Raw genomic sequence first — 24,379 nt, 5'->3', positions numbered from 1 at the left:
TTGAGGAAGTGACAAAGTTAATTGATGAGCGAAGGGCTGTAGATGTCATATATGTGGACTTCAGTAAGGCGTTTGATAAAGTTTCTCATGGCATGTTGATGCTAAAAGTGAAGTCGTATGGGGTTCAGGGTGTACTAGCTAGATAGAAAAGGAACTGGCTGGGCAACAGGAGACAGGGAGTAGTGGTGGAAGGGAGTGTCTCAAAATGGAGAAAGGTGACAAGTGGTGTTCCACAGGGATCCGTGCTCGGATCACTGTTGTTTGTGATCTACATAAATGATCTGGACGAAGGTATAGGTGGTCTGATGAGCAAGTTTGCAGATGATACCAAGATTGGTGGAGTTGCAGATAGCGAGGAGGACTGTCAGAGAATACAGCAAAATATAGATAGATTGGAGAGTTGGGCAGAGAAATGGCAGATGGAGTTCAATCCAGGCAAATGCGAGGTGATGCATTTTGGAAGATCTAATTCAAGAGCGGACTATATGGTCAATGGAAGAGTCCTGGGGAAAATTGATGTACAGAGAGATCTGGGATTTCAGGTCCATTGTACCCTGAAGGTGGTAACGCAGGTCGATAGAGTGGTCAAGAAGGCACACAGCATGCTTGCCTTCATCGGACGGGGTATTGAGTACAAGAGTCGGCAGGTCATGTTACAGTTGTATAGGACTTTAGTTAGGCCACATTTGGAATGCTGCGTGCAGTTCTGGTCGCCACATTACCAGAACGATGTGGATGCTTTAGAGAAGGTGCAGAGGAGGTTCACCAGGATGTTGCCTGGTATGGAGGATGCTAGCTATGAATAAAGGTTGAGTAGATTACTATTGTTTTCGTTAGAAAGACGGAGGTTGAGGGGGGACGTGCTTGAGGTCTACAAAATTATGAGAGGTATGGACAGGGTGGATAGCAACAAGCTTTTTCCAAGAGTGGGGGTGCCAATTACAAGGGGTCACGATTTCAAGGTGAGATGGGGAAAGTTTAAGGGAGATGTGCTTGGAAAGTTTTTTACGCAGAGGATGGTGGGTGCCTGGAACGCTTTGCCAGCGGAGGTGGCAGAGGCTGGCACGATAGCATCATTTAAGATGCATCTGGACAGATATATCAACGGGCGGGGAACAGAGGGAAGTAGATCCTTGGAAAATCGGCAACAGGTTTAGATAAAGGATCTGGATCGGCGCAGGCTTGGAGGGCCGAAGGGCCTGTTCTTGTGCTGTAATTTTCTTTGTTCTTTGTTCACTGGGGAGAAATTCGGAATGGCGTGAAAGTGCCACGACGTGCTTCCTTGCTCTACCCTGTCGGAGACTCCAGCTGGCCGGGTTGGAGAAATGAGTGGTCACTGTTGCTGCACTGCTGTTCCTCGTGGCCTCCTCGGCCCACTCCACTATTTTCACCCCTGTACCCCTTTAGGGGGCTTGTGCCTGCACAGGAGGGTGATCACGAGAGAATGCACCATGGCTGCTCACCTTCACGCTGCTCCTCCAATCACAGATTGTTTCTCTCCCGCATTTGATGCTGAAGGCAGAGCTAAACTCTTTGTCCCTCTCTGTCCAGCTCTGCTTGTCTTTGTTGCAACGTTTCTCTTCAAATTTGTAAATCTCCCTTGGCCTGAACGCACACCACCGCCCCTCCTCCCCACCCCACCTACACACCACACCCTCCTCTCCCCACTTCTGGACAAAAGCCCTCCTCACAGCTCTAGTTGTACAGTTGCCCAGCACATTGATTCCAGCCCAGTTTAATTAGTGTCAATGCTGGTAGCCCTCTTTCCGCACTAAAGGGACCAATGCTATTTCCGCACCATTCTTTGAGCCACAGGTTTAATTCTCTTAGCTACTTGGCCCAATCCCAGTTGGTGCATGATCAATAATCCAGGCATTATTACCTTTGAGGGTTCAGTATTTTAATTTGAACCCTAACTTCTCAAACTCTCAGCAGAATATCATTGCATCTACCCATGTCTCTGGTTCCTATGTGACCCACGACAACTGGATCCTCCCCCGCCCACTCTAAATCACCAGCCATGAGGATGCCTCCTTGACCCTGGCAGAGGGCAGGCAGCACAATCTTTGGATCTCTCGACCATGGCTTACTTGTTCAAGATGTTCAAAGATTTTTTTTGAGAAGGTTTTCAAAAGTCAAATTTGCAGTTTTATTTCTTATGTCGTGCGCAGCAATGAAAAATCTCTGTGGTTTTGCAGCATTCCTGATGGGTACGTGCTCAAGATCTATTGTTTCAAGCTGCTTTTTTCATTCCACTAGATGGTGCAGTTTGCGTTTGTATATTTGTGCAACGTCTCATCAATATTCTGAACTCACAGGTCTTAGAGGTAAAATGGAGCAGAGAGAGGAAGAAATGCTGTGTCATTCGCCTCATTATTGCACACTGGGTATTCCGTCCCTCACACCTCCCCCCACCCCCTCCCTGCAATGATAGTGGGTACACCTATAAAATTAAACAAGTTGCTGTTGTTTTGTGTTTTCCCTTCTTTAAGCTTTCTCTCCATACATTAAACAATCTTCTGGGAAAATGGGTTGAGAAGCTGCTAGTGCCATTAGGTTAAGATTTTCCCAGATCAGACAGGCTACTATGACTAGACTGTATCCTCATCATTCATGAAATGCATGAAACTGCAATTTCCTCCCCATAGTTTGTAAAAACACAGTTTACAGAAGACAGTTTGTAAAATGAGAAAACTCTTTTTTCATTGGTGAGAACCTGATGTGTGTAAATGTATCTTCCAGCTTTCCTATATTGATGTTGTAGAATGTGCCAGACTTGGATTCTATCAAGGAAGAGCTGTTGGCAGTGTATCAGGGTATTGACTTAAAAATGAGTTTATTCACTTTATGTACATTGTGGGTTACAAGGAAGGCACATCTCCCCTCAGGGCTGCCTGCCTGCTGTCTAGAGTACCTACCACATGACAGCCTGATGTCAGTGCTACATCATCATAGGAACAAAGGAACATCGGAACAGGAGTAGGCCATTCAGCACATCGAGCCTGCTCCCTCATTCATTATGGTCATGGCTGATCAGACATTTCAATGCCTTTTGCATCTACTATTCCCATGACTCTTTACATAATTGTTAATCAGAAATCTATCAATCTCTGCTTTAAACATACACGACATGTGCCTCATAGATTAGCACATCATTCTGTTAAATCTTTATATTACAATTACAGCAGTGACTCCACTTCAAAAGTATGTTAATACTGTCGAGCGCATTGTGACATCCTAAGATCATGGGAGGCACTATGTACATAGAACATAGAACATTACAGCGCAGTACGGGCCCTTCGGCCCTCGATGTTGCGCCAACCTGTGAAACCATCTGAAGCCGATCTGACCTACACTATACAAGTCTTTCTTCTGCGACCTCAAATATATATTTGGTCTCTAATGAAAACAGCTGAATGACTACTGTATAATATTAATTGGATTCCCTATGTAATGGAACTTATTGGGTTACATATGTTAACATAGAAACATAGAAATAGGGGCAGATGTGGGCCATTCGGCCCTTCAATCCAGCTTCGCCATTCATTATGATCATGGCGGATCATCCAACTCAATAGCCTGTTCCCACTTTCCCCCATATTCTTTGATCCCTTTTGCCCGAAGAGCTATATCTAGCTCCATCTTGCAAATATACATTGTTTTGGCCTAACCCAACCCCTAACCCTAATCCTAACTCCCACCATCGGGAACACCCTTCCTGCATTTACCCTGTCTAGTCCTGCTGGAATTTTATAGGATTCTATGAACTGCAGCAAGTATAATCTGCACCAACTCAATCTCTCCTCATATGTCAGCCCAGCCATCCCAGGAATCAGTAAGTAGCAACATATCAAATGAACTTGCACTTAAATAAAAGAGGCATATTTTAAGAACGGAAGGACAAACTCCAGTAGCAACAAAACAGAACAAAGAGGCATTTTCAAGGGAATTCAAAGTATTCATGAGGACAGATAGTAATGTTAATAGTAATGATAACAAACAATAATATTTAAGAGTGATCAATTAAAGGGCTATGCTTATGTAAACCAATTTATTTCATCATATAATTCTGATATTATTATGATCCCAGACCAGACCCAACAGTAGCTAAGATACTGGTCAGAAACACCAATATTTTATTTTAATTTTGTAAAACTGTGAGGAAAGGATACCTCACTCCGGGAGTGGTTTCATGAAAAGTAGGGATATAGTATATTAAAACAAACTTTAGTACGAACACAAGTATTAAAACATATTTAACATTATACAAGAAAAATAACATACATTTACTCCTTAAACAATGCTAATTAATGTAGCGGCACAGTAATCCTTAACTGCTATATTTATTCCCAGTCAAACAACAAAAAGATAATCTCAGCTCTCAATTCACTGTTAAACCTTTAGTACTCGGGAATACCTGCTTTACAGAGATGTCTGGATAATCTACTTTGAGAAAGAAAGATCCTTTGACACTGCTTTGAAGAAAATATCTGACTCCTGGCAGAAAATCTCGCTATATCTCTTCACAAGCTGCTTCGGCTCGTTTGTTCACCTTTCCAGCTGCACTGCTCACCTGTCTACAGACTTATCTTTTAACTGAACGGCAGTGAAAGCAAGATCGTGATTTGTGCTCACAGCTTCAGCTAAAAGGCCAATGATCCGCTTTTTCTACAAAATGCTTCACCCAAGAACTACATCATCTTACCAAGCTAAAATCTAATTAACTCCAAAGGAAACCCCCCTTAATCAAAACAGAACTGCATTAGCCCAAGCTTTTTACAATGCCTTAATTGCACCCCTGGCACCCAAAACCTTTTAAACCAGGATTCTTTTAAAGCATGACTGCAGCAGTCAAACACACTCTAACCCAGGCTTTAAACCCTCACTGCTATGGAACACGTGGTGGTGGGACAGATCCTAAGAGGTTAATGCACCCAGGGGGTAAATAAATCTCGTTCTTCTCCCCAGTACATAGGGTGTATTCCAGGATCTACTTTTTTCTGGTGGGTAGGTCTCTTCTCCCTTGGGTGAGGAAGGCAGAATACTCAGCTAGTGCCATCTCAGATCATGCCCCACATCTGGTGGATTTGGCTTTGGAGTTGGAGTTTTGCTCAGAGCCCACCATGGAGTTTAGATGTAGAATCATTGGCGGATGAGGTTCTAAGTCCATTGGTGAGTATGTGGAATTCAACAGAAAGGAGTCTGTCTTGCAATCCATGCCTTGGGAAGCTTTGAAAGCGGTGATTAGAGGGTAGATTATATTGTGTAAGGTGCATATGGAGAGGGAGGTAAGAATGGAATGGCAGAGGTTGATGAATAATATCTTGGAGGTGGACCGCAGGTACAACTGTTTCCCTACCCTGGAGCTCCTGCTGAGCAGGAAGAAACTGCAGACACAGTTTGATCTGTTGTCTCCAGGAAAGGCGGTGAGACAGTTGCGGCATTCAAGCGGGGTCTTTTATGAGTATGGAGAAAAGGCTACTGTCTGCTAGCTCAATAGCTGAGGCGGCAGGTGGCCTGGAGGGAGAATATTCAGGTTAGGGACCTGAGTGGTAGAATCACAGAATTACAGAATCACAGAATACTTACAATGCAGAGAAGGCCCTTCATCCCATCGAGTCTGCACCAACGCACGGAAGACCCTGCCATGCCCACTTAATAACACTTGCCTGCACTTGGCCCATAGCCTTGCATATATTGGTGTCCCAAGTACTCATCCAAGTACTTTTTAAAGGATGCAAGGTATTCTGCCTCTACCACCCTTCCAGGCAGTACATTCCAGACCATCATCAAATTCCTCAAATCTCCTCTAAACCTCCCACCCCTCACTTTGAACTTGTGTCCCCTTCAACTAAGGGGAACAGCTGCTCCTTATCCACCCTGTCCATGCCCCTCATAATCTTGTACACCTCAATCAGGTTACCCCTCAGTCTTCTCTGCTCCAGTGAAAACAACCCAAGCCTATCCAACCTCTCTTTATAACTTAAATGTTCCGTCCCAGGCAAGAGTCTGGTGAATCGTCTCTGCACCCCGTCCAGTGCAATTACATCCTTCCTATAATGTGGTGACCAGAATTGCACACAGTACTCCAGCTGTGACCTCACCAAAGCTGTATACAGCTCCATCATGGCCCCCCTGCTTTTTTAATCTAAGCCCCAATTCATAAATTCAAATGTCCCATATGCCTTTTTCATCATCCTATTAACCTGCTTTCTGTCTTCAGAGAATTATGGATAAACATGCCAAAGTCCCTTTGTTCTTCGGAACCTCCCCTTATCAGACTTTTTAGAGTGTACTTCTGTCTTAAATTACTCCTTCCAAAGTGTATCAGCTCACACTTGTATCAGTGTTAAATCCCATCTGCCACTTATCCGCCCATTTAACCATCCTGTCTATATCTTGCTGTAACTCAAGACACTCAACCTCACTGTTAGCCACCCGGCCAATCTTTGTGTCATCCGCAAACTTACTGATCCTACCCCCCACATAGTCATCTATGTCATTTATATAAATGACAAACAATAGGGTGCCCAGCGGATCCTTGGGGTACAGCACTGATCACTGGCTTCCAAGCACTAAAGCAGCCATCTATCATATCCCGCTGTCTCCTATAGCTAAGCCAATTATTAATCCACTTTATCAAATCACCCTGTATCCCATGTGCATTTGTCTTCTTAATAAAACTTCCATGTGGGACCTTTTCAAAGGCTTTGCTGAAATCCATGTAAACTGCATCAACTGCACTACATTAATCTATACACTTGGTTACATGCTCAAAAAATTCAATCAAATTTGACCTCCCTCTGACAAAGCTATGCTGACTATTCCTGATCAAATCTTGCCTCTCCAAGTGGAGATAGATTCTCTCCTTCAGAATCTTTTCCAGTAGTTTCCCAATCACTGGTGTGAGACTCACTGGTCTGTAGTTCCCTGGCTTGTCTCTACAACCTTTTTGAAATAGTGGGACCACATTAACTGTTCTCTAGTCCTCTGGCACCTCCTCCATGACCAGAGAGGAATTAAAAATTTGAGTCAGAGCCAAGGCAATCTCTTCCCTCGCCTCTCAGGGGCTGGTTTAGCTCACCAGGATAAATCGCTGGCTTTTAAAGCAGGCCAGCAGCACGGTTCGATTCCTGTACCAGCCTCCCCGGACAGGCGCCGGAATGTGGCGACTAGGGGCTTTTCACAGTAACTTCATTGAAGCCTACTCGTGACAATAAGCGATTTTCATTTTCATTTTCGTTCATAGCAGCCTGGGACACAATTCATCCGTACCTCGAGATTTGGCCAATTTTAAGCCCACAACTACTTCCAATATCTTGTCACTCCGTATGACAATTTGCTCAAGAACCTAACAATCTCTCTCCCCGAGTTCCATAACTACCTCCTCATTCTCTTGGGGGAAGACAGATGTAAAATATTTGTTCAACACCCTACCAATGTCCTCTAGCTCCAACCCCAGATTTCCCCCTTGGACTTTAATGGGCCCTACTCTTTCCCTGATTATTCAATTCTCAATTGATATACTTATAGAATATCTGGGAATTTTCTCTAATTTTACGAGACAGATCTTTCTCATATCTCGTCTTTGCTCTCCTAATTGATTTCTTAAAGTCCATCCTGTATTTTCTGTACTCTACTATTCCCTCTGCAGACTTGCTCCCCTTAAACTTGTTAAAAGCCTCTTTTCCTTCTCATCGTATCCTGAATATCTCTGGTCATCCATGCTTCTCTGGGTTTGTTACACCTTCCTGTTACTCTAGAGGGAGAATATTGGGCAACTCCGTTTCATCTTTGAACACCCCCATTGTGTTTCTGTAGGTTTCCCCACAAGTAACCTCCAGAGACCCAGGATAATGATCTGGGGGCCCAGGTTTGAATCCCACCATGGCAAATGGTGGAATTTAAACTCAATAAAATAACGGAATTAAAAGTCTAATGCTGACTAAGAAACCATTGTCAATTAGCATTAAAAACCCATCAGGTTCACTAACTTCCTTTAGAGAAGGAAATCTGCCATCCTTACCTGGTCTGGCCTATATGTGACTCCAGACCCACAGCAATGTGGTTGACTTTTAACTGCCCCCTCAAGGGCAATTAAGGATGGGCAATAAATGCTGGGACAGCCTGCAATACCAACAACCCATGAACAAATAAAAAAAAACTCTTTCCAGTCTACCTTGGCCGGATTCTGCCTTATTTTGTTAAAATCTACTCTCCTCCAATCCAAAACCTTTTTTTTGCAATTTATCCATTTCTTTGCCCATAACAAATTTAAATTGAACTAATTTGTGGTCGCTATCGCTAAAATGCTCCCCCACTAACACATCAACCATCGGCCTGACTCCATTCCCCAGAATTCGTCCAGCACTGCAACATTCCTTGGTGGATCCTCCACATATTGAGCTAAAATGTTGTCCTGTATACATTTTAAGAACTCTGCTCCATCTAAGCCCTTAACATTACGGCTATTCCAAATAATTTTGGGAAAGTTAAAATCACCTAATATAATTACTTTCTTATTATTTTTACACCCCTCTGTGAATTGCGCACTTCTTTGCTCCTCAATTTCCTGCTGACTATATGGGGATTTATAATAAACACCTTGCAAAGTAGCTGTCCCTTTTTTATTCTTAAACTCTACCCACAAAGCTTCATTTGATGCCCCCTCCAAGATATCATCTCTCCTTACTATCTTGCCTGAAGATTCTATATCCCAGGATGTTGAACTTTCAATCCTGGCCCTCACTCAACCATGTCTCTGTGATAGCTGTTATATCATAATTACACATGTCAATCATTACCCTTAACTCATCCGTTTTACCTTTAATACTCCTGGCATTAAAGTAGAGGTCATGCATTCTTGTCTCACCACTGTATTCCTTTTCACCTGATTGCTTTTCGATGTTATTCTGTGCCCCTATTCTGCTATCAGTCTTCACCCCTCCCCCTGCCAAACTAGTTTAAACTCTTCCCAACAGCACGAGCAAACCCGCCAGCAAGGATATTAGTCCCGTTCTGGTTTAGATGTAGACTATCCCATTTATACAGATCTCACCTTCCCCAAAAACGGTTCCAATGGTCCAGGAATCTAAAACTCTCCCTCCTGCACCAACTCTTAAGCCACCATTCATCTATGCTATTCTCCTATTCTTGTACTCATGCGCACGTGGCACTGGGAGTAATCCAGAGATTACAACCCGAGAGGTCCTGCTCTTTAGTCCATTGCCTAACTCCCTGAATTCTTGATGCAAGACCTCATCCCTCTTTCTCCCTGTCATTGGTACCAACATGTACCATGACCTCTGCCTTATTACCCTCCACCTTCAGGATGCCCTGCAGCCGTTCAGTGACTTCCTGGACCCTGGCATCAGGGAGGCAACACACTATCCTGGAGTCTTTTTCACGATCACAGTAGTGCCTATCTGTGCCCCTGACTATGAAGTCCCCTAAGACAATTGCTCTTCTTTGCTTTGACCCTCCCTGCTGAACAACAGAGCCAGCTGTGAAGCCACTACTCTGGCTGCTGCTGTTGTTTTCCATCGACAGGCAACACCCCCCAAAAGTATTCAAAATGGTATACTTGTTAGAGAGAAGGGGACAGCCGTGGGGGATTCCTGCACTGATTGCCTGCCCTTTCTAGCAGTAACCATCTGTCTACCTGCACCTTGCGTGTGACCATTTCTTCATAACTCCTGTCGATGATGCTTCCCGCCATCTGCATGCACTTAATTGCATCCAACTGCTGCTCCAACCAAACCACATGGTCTGTGAGGAGCTGCCATTGGGTACACTTCCTGCAGATGTAGTCATCTGGAATGCTAGAAGCATCTCGGACGTCCCACATTGAGATAGCACTACACCCCGCTGACTGACATTTCGAGCATTAAATGATTAATTTCATCAAAATAAATACTTATTAAATTTGACACTAATTAATCAATTATTTTAAAATAAATACTTATTAAATGTAAGTTAAAATTAACTATATGGTCTCTTGTGATAGCTTTCTCTGATAAATATTATTAACTGCTAAATACACTAATTTCCTAACTTGATTTACATCCCAGATAAAGTTAATGCTATATTTGAGGCTTTTATAATAATCTTTATAGGTCGCTGCGGGAGTTGGACATGTCAGCACTTTTAGATGGGTTGGAGTTTCCGGTGGTGGGGAATGAGAGACTGGAAGAGTTAGAGGCCCCGTTAGGCCCTGAGGAGATTTGGGGTATTGGGTGGATGCAAACAGGTAAAGCTATGAGACTGATGGGATTTCAGTGAAATTCTATAAGACGTTTGCTGATCAGTTGGTCCCATTGCTGGTAGGTATGTTTAATGACTCTTTGTCCCGGGGATCCCTGCCTGCTACACTCCTAGACTTCTATTTCCTATCTGTTGAAACATAAGTACCCAATGGAGTGTGGGTCATACCGGCCGATCTTGTTGTTAAATGTGGATGCCAAGATATTGCCCAAGGTGTTGGCGGTAAGGCTAGGGCCTGTCTCCCTCAGGTGATTGTGGGGGATCAGACAGGCTTTGTTAAGGCCGGCAATTGTCAGCCAATATTCGGAGGTTGTTGAATGTTACTTTCCCTGTCTGAGGGGCCCTAGCTGCAGGTGATTGTGTCTTTAGATGCTGAGAAGGCATTTGATAGGGTGGAGTGGAGGTACTTATTCGCAGTTCTGGAGCAGTTAGGTCTAGGGTCAAAATTGATTTCATGAGTATTGTTATTGTATAGGGCTCCCTTAGCTAGTGTTTTCATCAATTCCTTGAGTTTGGGGAACTTTCACTTGTACAAGGGGACTAGTTTGGGGTGTCTGATGTCCCCCTTCCTATTTGCGTTAGCAATTGAGCCCTTAGTCATAGCATTGAGTGTGCGTGTGGTGTTCCGTGGGGGCTGACCAATCACACACACATGTTCTGGTCTTGTCCCAAACTGGTAAGCTTTTGGGTCTCCTTCCTCAGCACCATCTCAGCGATTCTGAATATCGATCTGGAGCCTTGTCATTTGGTGGCCATTTTTGGGGTGTCGGACTCACCGGGAGTGCAAACGGGGGTGAAGGCAGATGTCCCTGCCTTTGCCTCATTGATTGCCCTGAGGTGAGTTCTGTTGGGGTGGAGGTCCTCTACTCCACCCAGCGCCTCGGTATGATTGGGTGACCTAATGGAATTTTTGTACCTGGAGAAAGCCAAGTACAGCGTTCAGCAATTGGTTGATGAGTTGGCAGCCATTCATTACCTACTTCAAGGAATTAGCCACCGTCAGTTGCTGGGGAAGATGTGGTTTGGGATTTGTTTTGTTTGTTTTTGGTTTTCTTTCATCTCTTGGTGGATGGGGTGGGTACGGTTAGTTGCAAATTGTGTTCATAGAATCCCTATCATGCAGAAGGAGGCCATTCGGCCCATTGAGAGGACCCCATCCAGGCCCAATCCTCACAACCCCACCTAACCTTTGGACACAAAGGGGCAATTTATCATGGCCAATCCACCTAACCTGCGCATCTTTGGATTGTGGGAGGAAATGAGAGCACCCGGAGGAAACCAATGCAGACACAGGAAGAATGTGCAAACCCTACACAGACAGTCACCCGAGGCCAGAATTGAACCCAGGTCCCATGTGCTGTGAGGCAGCAATACTAACCATGTGCTGCATTATGTTGGTTTTGTGTTTCATCTGCTGTAAGTAATATGGACTGAGGAAATCAGAAGCACAAACGGACTTGGGAGTCCTTGTTCAAGGTTAACGTGCATGTTCAGTCGGCAGATAGGAAGGCTCTTTGAATTTGCAATGTTAGCATTCATGTCGAGAGGGCTAGAATACAAGAGCAGGGATATACTTCTGATACTATATAAGGCTCTGGTCAGACCCCATTTGGAGTATTCTGAGAGGTTTGAGCGCCATATCTAAAGAAGGATGTGCTGGCCTTGGAAAGAGTCCAGAGAAGGTTCTCAAGAATGATCCCTGGAATGAAGAGCTTGTTGTATGAGGAACAGTTGAGGACTCTGGGTCTGTATTCGTTGGAGTTTAGAAGGATGAGGGTGGATCTCATTGAAACTTATAGGATACTGCAAGACCTGGATAGAGTGGACGTGGAGAGGATGATTCCACTTGTAGGAAAAGCGAGAACCTGAGGACACAGTCTCAGATAAAGGGGCGAACCTTTAAAACAGAGATGGGGAGGAATTTCTTCAGCCAGACGGTGGTGAATCTGTGGAACTCTTTGCTGCAGAAGGCTGTGGAGGCCAAATCACTGAGTGTCTGTGAGACAGAAAGATAGGTTCTTGATTAATAAGGGGATCAGGTGTTATGGGGAGAAGGGGATGAGGAATATCAGCCATGATTGAATGGCAGAGCAGATTCAATGGGCCGAGTGGCCTAATTCTGCTCCTGTGTCTTATGGTCTTATGTTGCAAAATTGCAAATCTCCAATAAAAATATTTTAAAAAAATAGTTCTTATTCACATGTTCACATTTCTGGATGGCCTTGCCCCTATCCGTAACTGTAACCTGCTCCAGCCCTGCAATCCCCAATAATCTATAATCTACTGATCCCAGCCTGCTTCATCTGTCCACTCCCTTTGTACCACCATTTTCAGCTGTGCATTGAGTTGTCTGGAGGCCAGACTCTCCCTTGTCAAACCACTCCACCTTCTGGAATATCCTCCTTTAAAACCTGCCTCTTCAACCAAACTTTTTGTCATATCTCCTAATATACCCATAAAATGATGTCCTTTTACAATGATTAATGTTCTGTAATGTTTTCCTCCACTGAAGGTGTTATATAAATGCAAACTATTGCCGTTGAACACTTCTATCGGCCTGTTGATTGTATAAATTAGAAATTAACCGGAGGATGGGGTGAGGCAATGGATTGGAGGGAGATGGGGGTGAGGGTAGGGTAGTGAAATAAATAGTACTTTCAAAATACGTATTAAATAGTTGGGGGCATTTAGAAATATGAAAATTATTTCTAAAAATCAGTCCTGTAGCAAAATACAGCAACAAAACTTTGATTCTTGTTTCCCTCTCTTCATGTCCATGTCTTCAAGCCCTTCCATAATTTCAACATTTTTATTACCATTCTTATTGACAGGAGGCAGGGGGTTAATTTAAAATAGTCCTGATTTCTCTCCTCTGTAAACATATAGGTGTTTTTGATTTCCCCATTTATAAGTGGTGGCCTATTTTCTCCACCTCTCAGTTTTGGAGTAATCCAATCCTCTAACTTCATAGCAAACTCAGGTCAAATCAGAGCATTAATTTATTTTACCCACACTCAAAACGCAGGGAGGGGGGTGTTGCTACATAACCCCGCTACATTCACACACCGAAAGCGGGAAAACACAAAGAAAGAGGGACAGGCAAAGATCACAGACAAAATAAGAATTATTGTTTCACATGAGTCCAGAATCAAAGTCCAATGATGTATTCCTTCAGAGAGGTTATGGGCTGATGTGGGAAATTTACTTTTCCAGTAGTTCTGACTTACACGATGTGAGAAGCTCATAGAGATGCATTTGTTTTGTGGTAAACACTGCTTCAGAAATTCTGAAGTTCTCATAAAAACAACATCCATGAGGGCTAGGCAACAGAGCTCTAGGGTTCTGCAGCTATTTTGTTGATGGAAGATGGCAGACTGTTTCTTTTAGCTTCACAAGGCAATATTACAGGTTCTAGCAGCTTGTGTGGAGGGCAGATCATGTGGCATGACTTCCACTTCCTCCCCCTGGTTTCAACAAACAATGTATATTCCTAGCCTGGATTCTTGAAATGGTTAATATTTCATCCATTTACACACTTACCAGAGGTTTCAGGGTCCTTTGGCCTTGCAGACGAATCATCTCCATTGGTCAGGGTTTTGCCTCAGGAATATAGAGGGCCCTGTGGGCATTTCCGTGGAATTTAATTTCTGCACTCACAGGAGGCATTAACACATCTTTAGAAATTACAGGATTGCTGTGGTTTTCTGAAAGGTAGAAATTCCTTTGATGTGAATCATGGCCAGTCATGACTTCAGAGAGAGTAAAGCTTTTGTCCATTGTAGCTTTAAAATTAATTTTTTTCAGTAACTAAGATGATATAGATATTCTTTAATTTCTTCTTGATATGACATAATTCTCCAAGCATAGAAAATATGCAAAATATTGTATCAATGAGCAGTAATATGTATGTTCTTTCTCAACTGCAGTAAACAGCAACAGGCAATAACAGTGGGGAAAGTGAAACCTAAGGATGTTATGAGCGACTGTAATTGGATTACATTTCTGCAGGTGGAGATGAGATTATGCATCCGCTCATCTGACAACCTGACTGTACTAAACTGGTTTATTGCAGTGCACATGGAACTAAATTTCAACATCCTGGTAACTTTTTTTTAAAGATTCAAACATTATTACAAGGTACTATAAATAAATCACATTTGTTTGACTTTTTCCTGTCCATTCCATCATAGCTTTCTGAATATATTTTAAATTAAGCCAGCAGTCCTGATGACATTATTAGGCCATTGACTTGGCAGATTTACTGATTTACAGCATCAGGGAGTTGCATTAATACCAGCAGGTAACATCATTAACAAAGCTAGCTCAGCTTTGGTTCTATGTATGTTGTCAAAAACATTTTATCACCAAGGAAAACATCCAAAAATCTTTTATATGCATTCAAATATCATATTAAATTATCTCTCATTGTGTTCACTACAGTTTTCATACCAAAGGAGTTTACAGTGTCAGTTCGACAATTGAATAAATCTCGCCACAGTCATATTGCTGGAGCAACTTAAAATTAAAACCATTCCTCTGCTCTGTTTCCATAGTCTCATCAGTTCCAACGAAGAGCACCTTACAGATGCTAACACACTTGCTGAATTTTTCTAATAGCCTCTGCTCTTGTTGCTTATCCAAGTGTCTACTTTCCCTTTTATTCTATGAGCTAGAACATTGCTCACATGTCTGTTGTCTGGCACCTTTTTAAAATCCACAAACATCACATCAACAGTGTTGCTCTCATCAACCTTCTCCGTCATATTCACAAAAAACTCCAGCAAGTTACTCAAACATGAGATCCCTTTAATGCCTTTCCTGGCTTTCCTTAATTGTCCTGCACTTGTCCAGAATCTTAGAATCATAGAATTTACATTCTATGATTCGGCCTATCGAGTCTGCACCGGCCAGGGCAGCACGGTGGTGCAGTGGTTAGCACTGGGACTGCGGCGCTGAGGACCCGGGTTTGAATTCCGGCCCTGGGTCACTGTCCATATGGAGTTTGCACATTCTCTCCGTGTCTGCGTGGGTTTCACCCCCACAACCCAAAGATGTGCAGATTAGGTTGATTGGCCACGATAAATTGCCCCTTAATTGGAAACAAAAATAATTGGGTACTCTAAATTAAAACAAAAGTCTGCACCAGCCCTTGGAAAGAGCACTCGACTTATTCCTACACCTCCACCCTATCCCCATAACCCCACCTTACCTAGATTTCATAGATTTCATAGAATTTAAAGTGCAGAAGGAGGCCATTCGGCCCATCGAGTCTGTGCCTGCCCTTGGAAAGGGGACCCTACCGAAGCTCACACATCCGCCCTATTGCCATAACCCAGTAAACCCACCTAACCTTTTTGGACATTAAGGGAATTTAGCATGGTCAATCCACTTCACCTGCACATCTTTGGGCTGCGGGAGGAAACCAGAGCACCCAGCGGAAACCCATACGGACACAGGGAGAATGTGCAGACTCCGCACAGTGACCCAAGCAAGAATCGAACCTGGGACCTTGGCTTTATGAAGCAACAGTTCTAACCATTGTGCTACTGTGCCGCCTTTTGCAGATGCAGTATAATGTGGGTACATGTGAGGCTACCTGCTTTGGTAGCAAATATAGGAAGGCAGATTATTATTTGTCTACGTGTAAATTGAGAGAGGTGGAAACTCAGCAAGACCTTGGTGTCCTCATGCATCAGTCGTTGAAAGTAAGCATGTAGGTACAGCAGGTAGTAAAGAAGGTGAATGGGAGGGGGCAATAGCAGAGCAGGATATAAAAGATGTGATTGGGAGGATGCAGTTGGGGAAGGTAGCACCGCTGGAGAGGATTATGGCAAAGTGGAAGGAAGAGTTGGGAGAGGGCATGGAGGGGGTGTTGTGGTGTGAGGTGCTCTGGAGGGTAAATGCCTCAATTTTGTGTGCGAGGTTGGGGCTGATACAGCTGTAGGTGATGTATAGGGCGAACATCACAAAGGTGAGGATGAGCCGACTCTTTGAGCAGGTAGAGGATGTTTATGTGCATTGCGGGGGGTCCCGCAAACCACGTTCATATGTTTTGGTCCTGTCCAAAGCTGGAGGGATATTGGTGGGAGGTGTATTTCGAAGGTAATACATGTGAGGCTTGAGTCGGGTCCTCTGGAGGCCATATTCGGGGTATCGGATCGGCCGGGGTTGGATGCGGATGCAGAGGCAGATGTTTTAGCCTTCGCTTCGCTGATCGCCCAAAGGCGGATCCTGTTGGGGTGGAAGTCAGTTTCCACACCCTGTGCCCTGGTGTGATGGGGGGATCTGTTGGAGTTTTTAACGCTCTAGAAGGTGAAGTTTGAGTTGAGGGGAAGGATGGAATGGTTCTACAATTCATTGGCTTTGTCTATTATGCACTTTCAAGAATTAGATGACATTGAACATTAGGGGAGGGGGTTGGGGTGGTAGGGGTGGGGGTTGGAGTTGGGGGGAGTGGACTGTGTATGTTGTTGGTGACTATGTATGGGTGGGTGGTGAATTCCTGAATCCTTTTCTTTGATGTTTGTATTTACAATGTTGAGGGTTGTTTGGAGGTTGGTGGGAGGGAGGAATCGTTGGCCAGGGGATTGACATTGTATTTGTTACCGTTGATTGTTTGCTGGTGGGTGTAAATTTTAATGAAAATGTGACAAAAGAGAATTAAAATATTTATAAAAAAAGAAGGTGTGTTGGCCTACATAGTGAGAGGATTTTTAGTATAGGAACTTCATAGTCGTACATCATAGAATTTACAGTACAGAAGGAGGCCATTCAGCCCATTGAGTCTACACTGGCCCCTGAAAGAGCTCCCTACCTAAGCCCATGTCTCCACCCTACCCCCATAACCCCACCTGAATATTAAACACTGCTGGGCAATTTAGCGTGATCAATTCACCTAACCCGCACATCTTTGGATGTTTTACTGCAATTGTATAGGGCATTGGTGAGGCCACACCTGGAGTATTGTGTGCAGTTTTGATGCCCTTACCTGAGGAAGGATGTTCCTGCTATGGAGGGAGGGCAGGGAAGGTTTACCAGGCTGATTCCTGGGATGGCGGGACTGTAAAATGAGGAGCGACTAAGTGGGATTGGATTATATTCATTGGAGTTTAGAAGAGTGAGAGGGGATCTAGTTCATCCCAATAGTTACATCAGCTTATTGAGCTGACACACAGGGCTGGATTCTTCAATTTTCAGGCTATGTCCTGATGCCAGCGTGGGTACAGTGGTGTTTTACTACTGAAAATTCAGCACAGAACGTCCACAATCCTCCGTTTGGTGGGGAGTTAGCAGGCAGGCAGCGTAGAGCACACTGCTCTAGCTGCCGATACGGCCCGGATAATTGCAACATGTGCCGGCTGCTCATGGACCCGGCCTGCAAAATAGTGCGCCCCCTTTCGGCCAACGTGCAACCCCCCGGACCACCCCTCAACAGTGCCCCCAGCCCCTGCCAAAGTTCCTCCTGCCCGTGGATTGGCCCTCCCCCGACTGTGGCGGCGCTGGACTGACTCTGGAGCCACCACGCCGAGGTCCCAACAAATGATAGCACATGCGACCAACACCGTCGAGAACTCGGCCGATCGGGGGGGGTCTCAGGCAACGTCCTGAGGCCGTCAATATGCCGCATGACATACTCCTAGAGTATGCCGCTTTGGAGGGAGCAGAGCATCGCGAAAGCGGCTCCGCTCTCGATTTTGTCGGAAATGTTGATTCTCTGGCAGATCGCCAAATGCGATTTCGCCGTTGGCAACTGGAGAAACCCGCCCACAATGTCTCAAACTATCTACTCCCCAGGGAACCCTCGTCATCCAAACAAAAATCCATTAGTCCAAGCTTTTAAGATGCTTTAATTGTACCGTTGGCTCCCAAAAAAGACAAGCTGTCTTGCAAACCAGGATTTTTTTAAATGCTACTGCAGCAATCATACACACACTAACCCAGGCTTTTAACCCTTACTACACCAAATACCTATAATGCAATATATCTGAAATTCCTACATTAATCACACCATTGACTCCATCAAAACACTTCCCATGTTCAAAACCCTCTGTTAAATATCCTCTTTGTCTTCTCTGCTCGATTGAATACATTTCTAGTTTCCCAAAGGAAAAGCGAGAAACTGAAAGACCAAGTCAGCCAGTCGAGATTGGGCAATCAACTTATTCTCAGTGGTGGGGAAACCACTGAAAACAATTCTGAGAAAAAGGATAAATCTTCATTGATGAAGACACGGATTAATCAAAGAATTAGATTTTTTAAAGTTGTGTCTGACTAACATAATTGAATTCTTTTTCAGGGGTAAACAAGGAGGGTCAATGAGGTAAGTAGATTTGGTGTAGTCTATATGGATTTTCGCAAGGTTTTTATTTAGCAAGATTCTACATCACTTACGTTTGAAAATGCCTTCAGTAAAATGTTTTTTTAAAAAATAGCTTCCACATCACAGACTGGTCACAGAAGTAAAAGCCCTTGGGATCCCAGGCAAAGTAGCATGTTGGATCCAAAATTGGCCCAAATGCAGAAGCAAATATGAATTGTCGAATGGTGTTGTGACTGGATGACTGTTCCCATTGTATTTCCAGAAGGCTCAATGCTCAGTCCTGGGTTTTTGCAACATATATCAATAACTTCTCAGCGCATTGTTTTCATTTGCAGCCAATACAGCAGCGACTGCCATGCCAGAGTGGGCCTCCTAAGTAATATCAGGTGATGCTTAACACAGACAACCACAGGACAAACTGTGCCTCACAAGATTGAAGGCTGACACCACTATCAACGATTTGGACTTGAATATGAGGAATACGATGAATACATTTGCAGATCATGCAAAAATTGGTTATCTAGTTGCTAATCAAGATGAAAGCAGGAATAAAGAACAAAGAACAAAGAAAAATACAGCACAGGATCAGATCCTCGGCCCTCCAAGCCTGTGTCGATCATGATTCCCTAACTCAAAAAAAACTTTCCTATCCTTACCTCAACTTTACAACATTCGAGTTGCGATAAAAGCACTTACAACATTTATAAATTGACACCCAATTTCAACTTTACAACATCCGTTTCAACTTTACAATGCTGCACCAGCATGTACATACGCGATATTCTGCGTGCCCATTTGTAGAACTGGATAGGTCGAACCGTCTTAATTCAGTTGGAAACTAGTGTTTTATCCTTGTAAATACTATTGGCATAACTGTCGTGATTTTAAGGCATTAATACGCTTATGTTGTATTTAGTAACCGCTCAGACTCCTAGAAGTTGAAGATTAAACAGGATACTGACAGTGATCAAATGGCTTCATTATATCCCACACTAACCAAGGAACTTGTGCTAAGGCGTGCAGGCATCAACAGTCACCTCAGCAACTTGATCGGGAAAGAACATTGAACACTGCCGGGCGCACCATGAGTGATTCCAGCTTTGGTTCGGGAACCAATCAACCATTTATACTATTGTTACTATGGGAAAATTGGTTCCAACTGTCTCAGGACTGCTGTACCTTATTTCAAATTTCAATTAAATGCGTTCTGGAAATGTTTATAAACTACCAAAATATCCAATTCAGTGGAAAGGACGAATGCAAAAAAAAAAAGTTGTGTTTAATTAATATGTACTAAATGTTTGGATGTTGCCTGGTCATAGAGCATACTATGGAGACGTGGGTTTAAGTCGGGTGCTGTTTCCAAGTGCCGGTGCAGACAAGATGGGCCGAATGGCCTCCTTCTGCACTGTAAATTCTATGATACTCTTGGTAGCATCTAAGTTTGTGTTGTGATTTTAGAATGAGCAAATATTGATTGGTACCAAACCAGGTCAGAATTGGTTAATTGCTGGATCAAAAGAAAAAAATGAAGTCTCAATAAGTCTAAGCTGATTTTACTAACCTGGAATTAGTGTATTAGTAAGAGCTCACAAGTTAGTCAACCTACCTGTCTAGTCATTCAGAAAATTATCAATGTCAAAGAAATACATCAGTGGTAAAGAAAAAAAAGAACACTTTGTCCCTTTTTCTACTTGCACTGTATTATCTGCATTTCACATTTTCCATTATGCAAACAACATTTTTGTAAGTTATGTTTTGGAGATAGCATTCTGGGAAAATAGCTTTGTAGATTAAAAATAGACACTTTTTGAATCAATGTATTCAACACAAGAGTGAATTTTGATTTTGTAGTTTTTTCCCAAAAGTCAGAGAAAGAAACAAGGACTATAAATTGGGCCACACCATTTTTGTGGACTTAATTGTGCCGTTTTGTCTTCTTCCACAGACAACTTCTGCTTCTTTACTTATCCCATTATCACTCTATTTGCCCTGGCATCATCAAACCCTTTTGTAATTTAATCTATTTTTCCCTCCACTCTGTAACAGATATCCCCTTTTATTCATTTTCCCACTCATCCTCTTTTCAAACTTTTAGAAACTATTACACCTTTAGTTTTGCCCACTTCTTATGTAAGGTCACAGACCTGAAATATTACATCCATTTCTTGCTTCACAGATGCTACCATCCCTGCTGAGCATTTCTAGCATTTTCTGTTTTAGTTACCCATGAGCTGCTACCTGCATATCCACAGCAGCCCCAAGAGGAGCTGGGCCAACAGCTCACCATGAAGTGAGCTGGTCCATATTGGTACCACTGACATGAGAAAGAGGGATGAGGTCCTTACTGGCAGGTGTTAGGGAGCTAGGAAAGAGAGCAGCAAGCAGGATCTCTTTGGCAAAAAATCATCCAGACTTGAAATGTCAGCTCCCTCCTCTCTCCACAGATGCGGTCAGACCTCCTGAATTTGTCCAGCATTTTCTGTTTTTGTTTCAGATTCCAGCATCCGCAGTAATTTGATTTTATCTTAATGGTGGTAATCTCCAGATTAATCCCGAATGCCACACGCTGATGAATATAGAAATAGGAGGATCGAGCAGATGAAAGCATGGCTGGAGAGATCATTCAGGAGGGATAGCTTTAGATTATTGGGATATTGGGACCTATTCTAGGGAAGATGAGATCCATAAAAACCAAACTGATTGCACCCAAACAGCTGGGATCAAATTCATTGTGGTTGGATTTCTATTGTTGTTCCCCAAGAGTTTAAACTAACATGGCAGAGGGATGCATGACAAGATGTAGCATGAGGAAAGATAAGCAAGGTGCACAAAGGATTGGGAGAGATAGACGGCACTACAATAAGAAATTTGATTCATTTTCTTTCCTTCTCTGCTGCCACTGTGCCTCATTTCTATTATGCAAGTTTTATTTTGGACAGGTTGACTTTCTTGCGTGCAGAATTGAAGAGATGAAGAGTGGCTTGCAAATCAGGTGCAAAGTGGATAACAACACTGCAGTCATCTGCAAATTATACATAACGTGTGTCTGTTGAGGTCCGTATAGTTCTGGCATGGAGGCAACCAAGGTTTTTTTTAATAAATTTAGATTCCCCAATTATTTTTTTCCAATTAAGGGACAACTTAGCGTGCCCAATCCACCTACTCTGCACATTTTTGGGTTGTGGGGGCGAAACCCACGCAGACACGGGGAGAATGTGCAAACTCCACACGGACAGTGACCCAGAATCGAACCTGGGACCTCAGCGCCTTGAGGCGGTTGTGCTAACCACTAGGCCACCGTGCTGCCCTGAGGCAACCAAGGTTAACGAGTTTTCCACCTGGATTATATTTAATACCGACACCAGAGGGCAATTGATCTTTGATGAGTTGAATAGCTATTGTCAGGTAGATTGTAGAAAGTATGGTACTTCTATACAACTCTGCTTGACTCCAGTCCTAATCTTGAAGCATTCTGTTTCAGATATTCCACTGGAGACAGTTACTGGAGCAATTGCAGGTTTGTGACAAGGTTTCTTAGATATCCAAATATTTGGAGCACAACTCACAAAACTTCATGATTTGCAGGGTCAAAGACTTTGATTAGTCAATGAATACAATAAAGATTTACTGGTGGTCTTCTTGATATTTTCTTTGGATTGCCTTTCTCTTCCCTCCTCCTCTACTTTGCTGACCTGAAAAACGTTCAATGTATTGGGCAGGATTCTGCGCTAGCTGACGCTGAAATCGTGAAACACGATTGGGTGGAGAATCGGTTCCAATGTCAAAATCGCAGCGGGCGCCGATTTGATGCCAAATCGCAATTCTCTGTCACCTTGACAGCGGCATCAGTGCAGTCCGGAACGCACGTACAGTAAACACTATTTGCATATCATTAGAAGGCCCGACCCGAGACACTCTGGGGCTTCCGCGATGCTCCACCTCCGATGGGCCGAGTTCACGATGGCATGGTTCACTTGTGCTTTTAAAAATCGTGAAACTGGCATTGTGGCTGATGAGGGAGAGAGAGGAGGTAGGTCACACAGAGGCGCCACTGTGGGCTGTTGTGCCAGACACTGACCGGGCAAGCTGTGGAGGGAGTTGGGGGAGGGGTGGGGGTTGCCTGAGCGGGCCGGGGGAGTGATGGGGAAATGGGCCGAATGGCTGGGGTGACCACCTCACGGGACTGGGGCAGTGCCCAGGCATGGACCGACATGGCCTGTAAAGTAGCCATCTTGCTGCGCACCGCACTGACCACCCACCTTGGCCCCTGGTTCTGCAGAGTGACACCGACCATTTCGTGATCAAAAAGTGAAATCTATAAATGGAGGTAGAGGGCACATCTTTAGGTTGTGGGGGTGAAACCCATACAGACACGGGGAGAATGTGCAAACTTCACACAGACAGTGACCCAGGGCCGGGATCGAACCCGGGTCATCAGCGCCGTTGGCAGCAATTGTTAACCACTGTGCTACTGTGCTGCTCAAATTTGGCTATAATTAAAGTTTTTAAATATATATTTTTTTTATGCAAACAAAATTTTTGTTATAAAAAACACACGATAACAATGCAACCAAACCCAGCCCCATCTTATTGCCAAATGCACCCACCCAATCCCGCTCTGCCCTTACACCCCATAAAGAAAACAAAACCTTAACCCAACTAAAAAGACAAAACAACCACCCCTTCCCCAACAGCTGACGGTAACCAATTCCCAGAAAAAGGAGATGAAAGGTTGCCACCTAGAGTAGAACACTTCCACCAACCCCTTTGTTGTATACTTGATCTCCTCCAGGTGTAAATATTCCATCAGGTCCCCCAATCAAGTCAAAGCCTAAGGCGGCACCGGGACCTCCACCCAAGCAGAACTCACCTCTGGGTTGTTAGCGAGGCGAAGGCTAAGACATCTGCCTTTGTCCCGTCAGCAGCACTGACGAGTCCGAAACTCCAAAACTGTCAACCAACGGGCACGGCTCTACCTGAACGTCCCAAATCCCTGACATTGTATCAAAAAAGGAGACCCAGAAACTAACACACTTGGGGCAAGACCAAAACATGTGCCTCATAGAGCATCACTCACATCGAACCTGCACTCCCAAGAAAAACACACTCATACACACACTAATCAGGCGCGCCCTGTGCATCATCTGGAATTGGATCTGGCTTAACCTCACACATGAGGATGTGAAGTTGACACTGTGAAGTACCTCACTCAACACATCCCCCTCAAAGACCAAACCCAGTTCATCTTCCCACTTCCTCTTTACCTCATCCAATGATGTTTGCCCCATCACCAACAACTGCCCATAGACCTCTGCAAACTTACCCTCCCCTAATTCAGCTATGAACGGAACCCTGTCCATAATGAGGGCGATGACGCCAAAGGAAATTAAGACAGTTCCTTGCATAAAAAATTGAGCACCTAAATACATTCTCTCTCGGGAGCTGGAACTTCTACAACAGTTCCTCTAGGCTGCCCAACATACCCTCCAGAAACATATTCTTCGCCAATCCCTCCCTCTTCCATGTCCTAAATGATGAATCTAAGCCAAATGGCACAAACCTATGGTTCTTGCAAATTGGAGCCAACAAAGACATGGGATGCGATCCAATGGCCACGCTGCACCCGAAAAGCAGCATAGCCGTTGAAAGCTGGGAGACCCCGCTCCCAGGATTGTCCCAGCTCACCCAACGATCTAGCGAGACGTTGCATCGTGAATCTTGTTCACAACGGGCAGGATCACTTTTTGGAAAACAATAAAGATTATTAGTATGGCGTTAAGATAGGGAATCAAC

At 44.0% G+C, this 24,379-nt stretch overlaps 1 protein-coding gene across 2 annotated transcripts in view; it reads right to left on the bottom strand.

The window, feature by feature from the left end:
• The window catches only part of LOC119961152 (parathyroid hormone 2 receptor-like), a 454,460-nt gene that overhangs the window by 356,901 nt on the left and 73,180 nt on the right, over positions 1-24,379 (bottom strand). Inside the window, exon 2 of one of the 2 annotated variants that reach the window (XM_038788634.1) lies at positions 13,804-13,967. The exons of the other annotated variant lie outside the window; for it this stretch is intronic. Within the exon in view, the coding sequence (XP_038644562.1) occupies positions 13,804-13,848 (45 nt within the window). The 5' untranslated portion in view covers positions 13,849-13,967. The remainder of the gene's footprint in view (positions 1-13,803; positions 13,968-24,379) is intronic. 2 annotated transcript variants of the gene reach the window in all.

Source organism: Scyliorhinus canicula, chromosome 2, assembly GCF_902713615.1.
Source record: "Scyliorhinus canicula chromosome 2, sScyCan1.1, whole genome shotgun sequence".
Classification (NCBI taxonomy): domain Eukaryota; kingdom Metazoa; phylum Chordata; class Chondrichthyes; order Carcharhiniformes; family Scyliorhinidae; genus Scyliorhinus; species Scyliorhinus canicula.
This window is presented reverse-complemented; position numbering and strand designations above follow the sequence as displayed.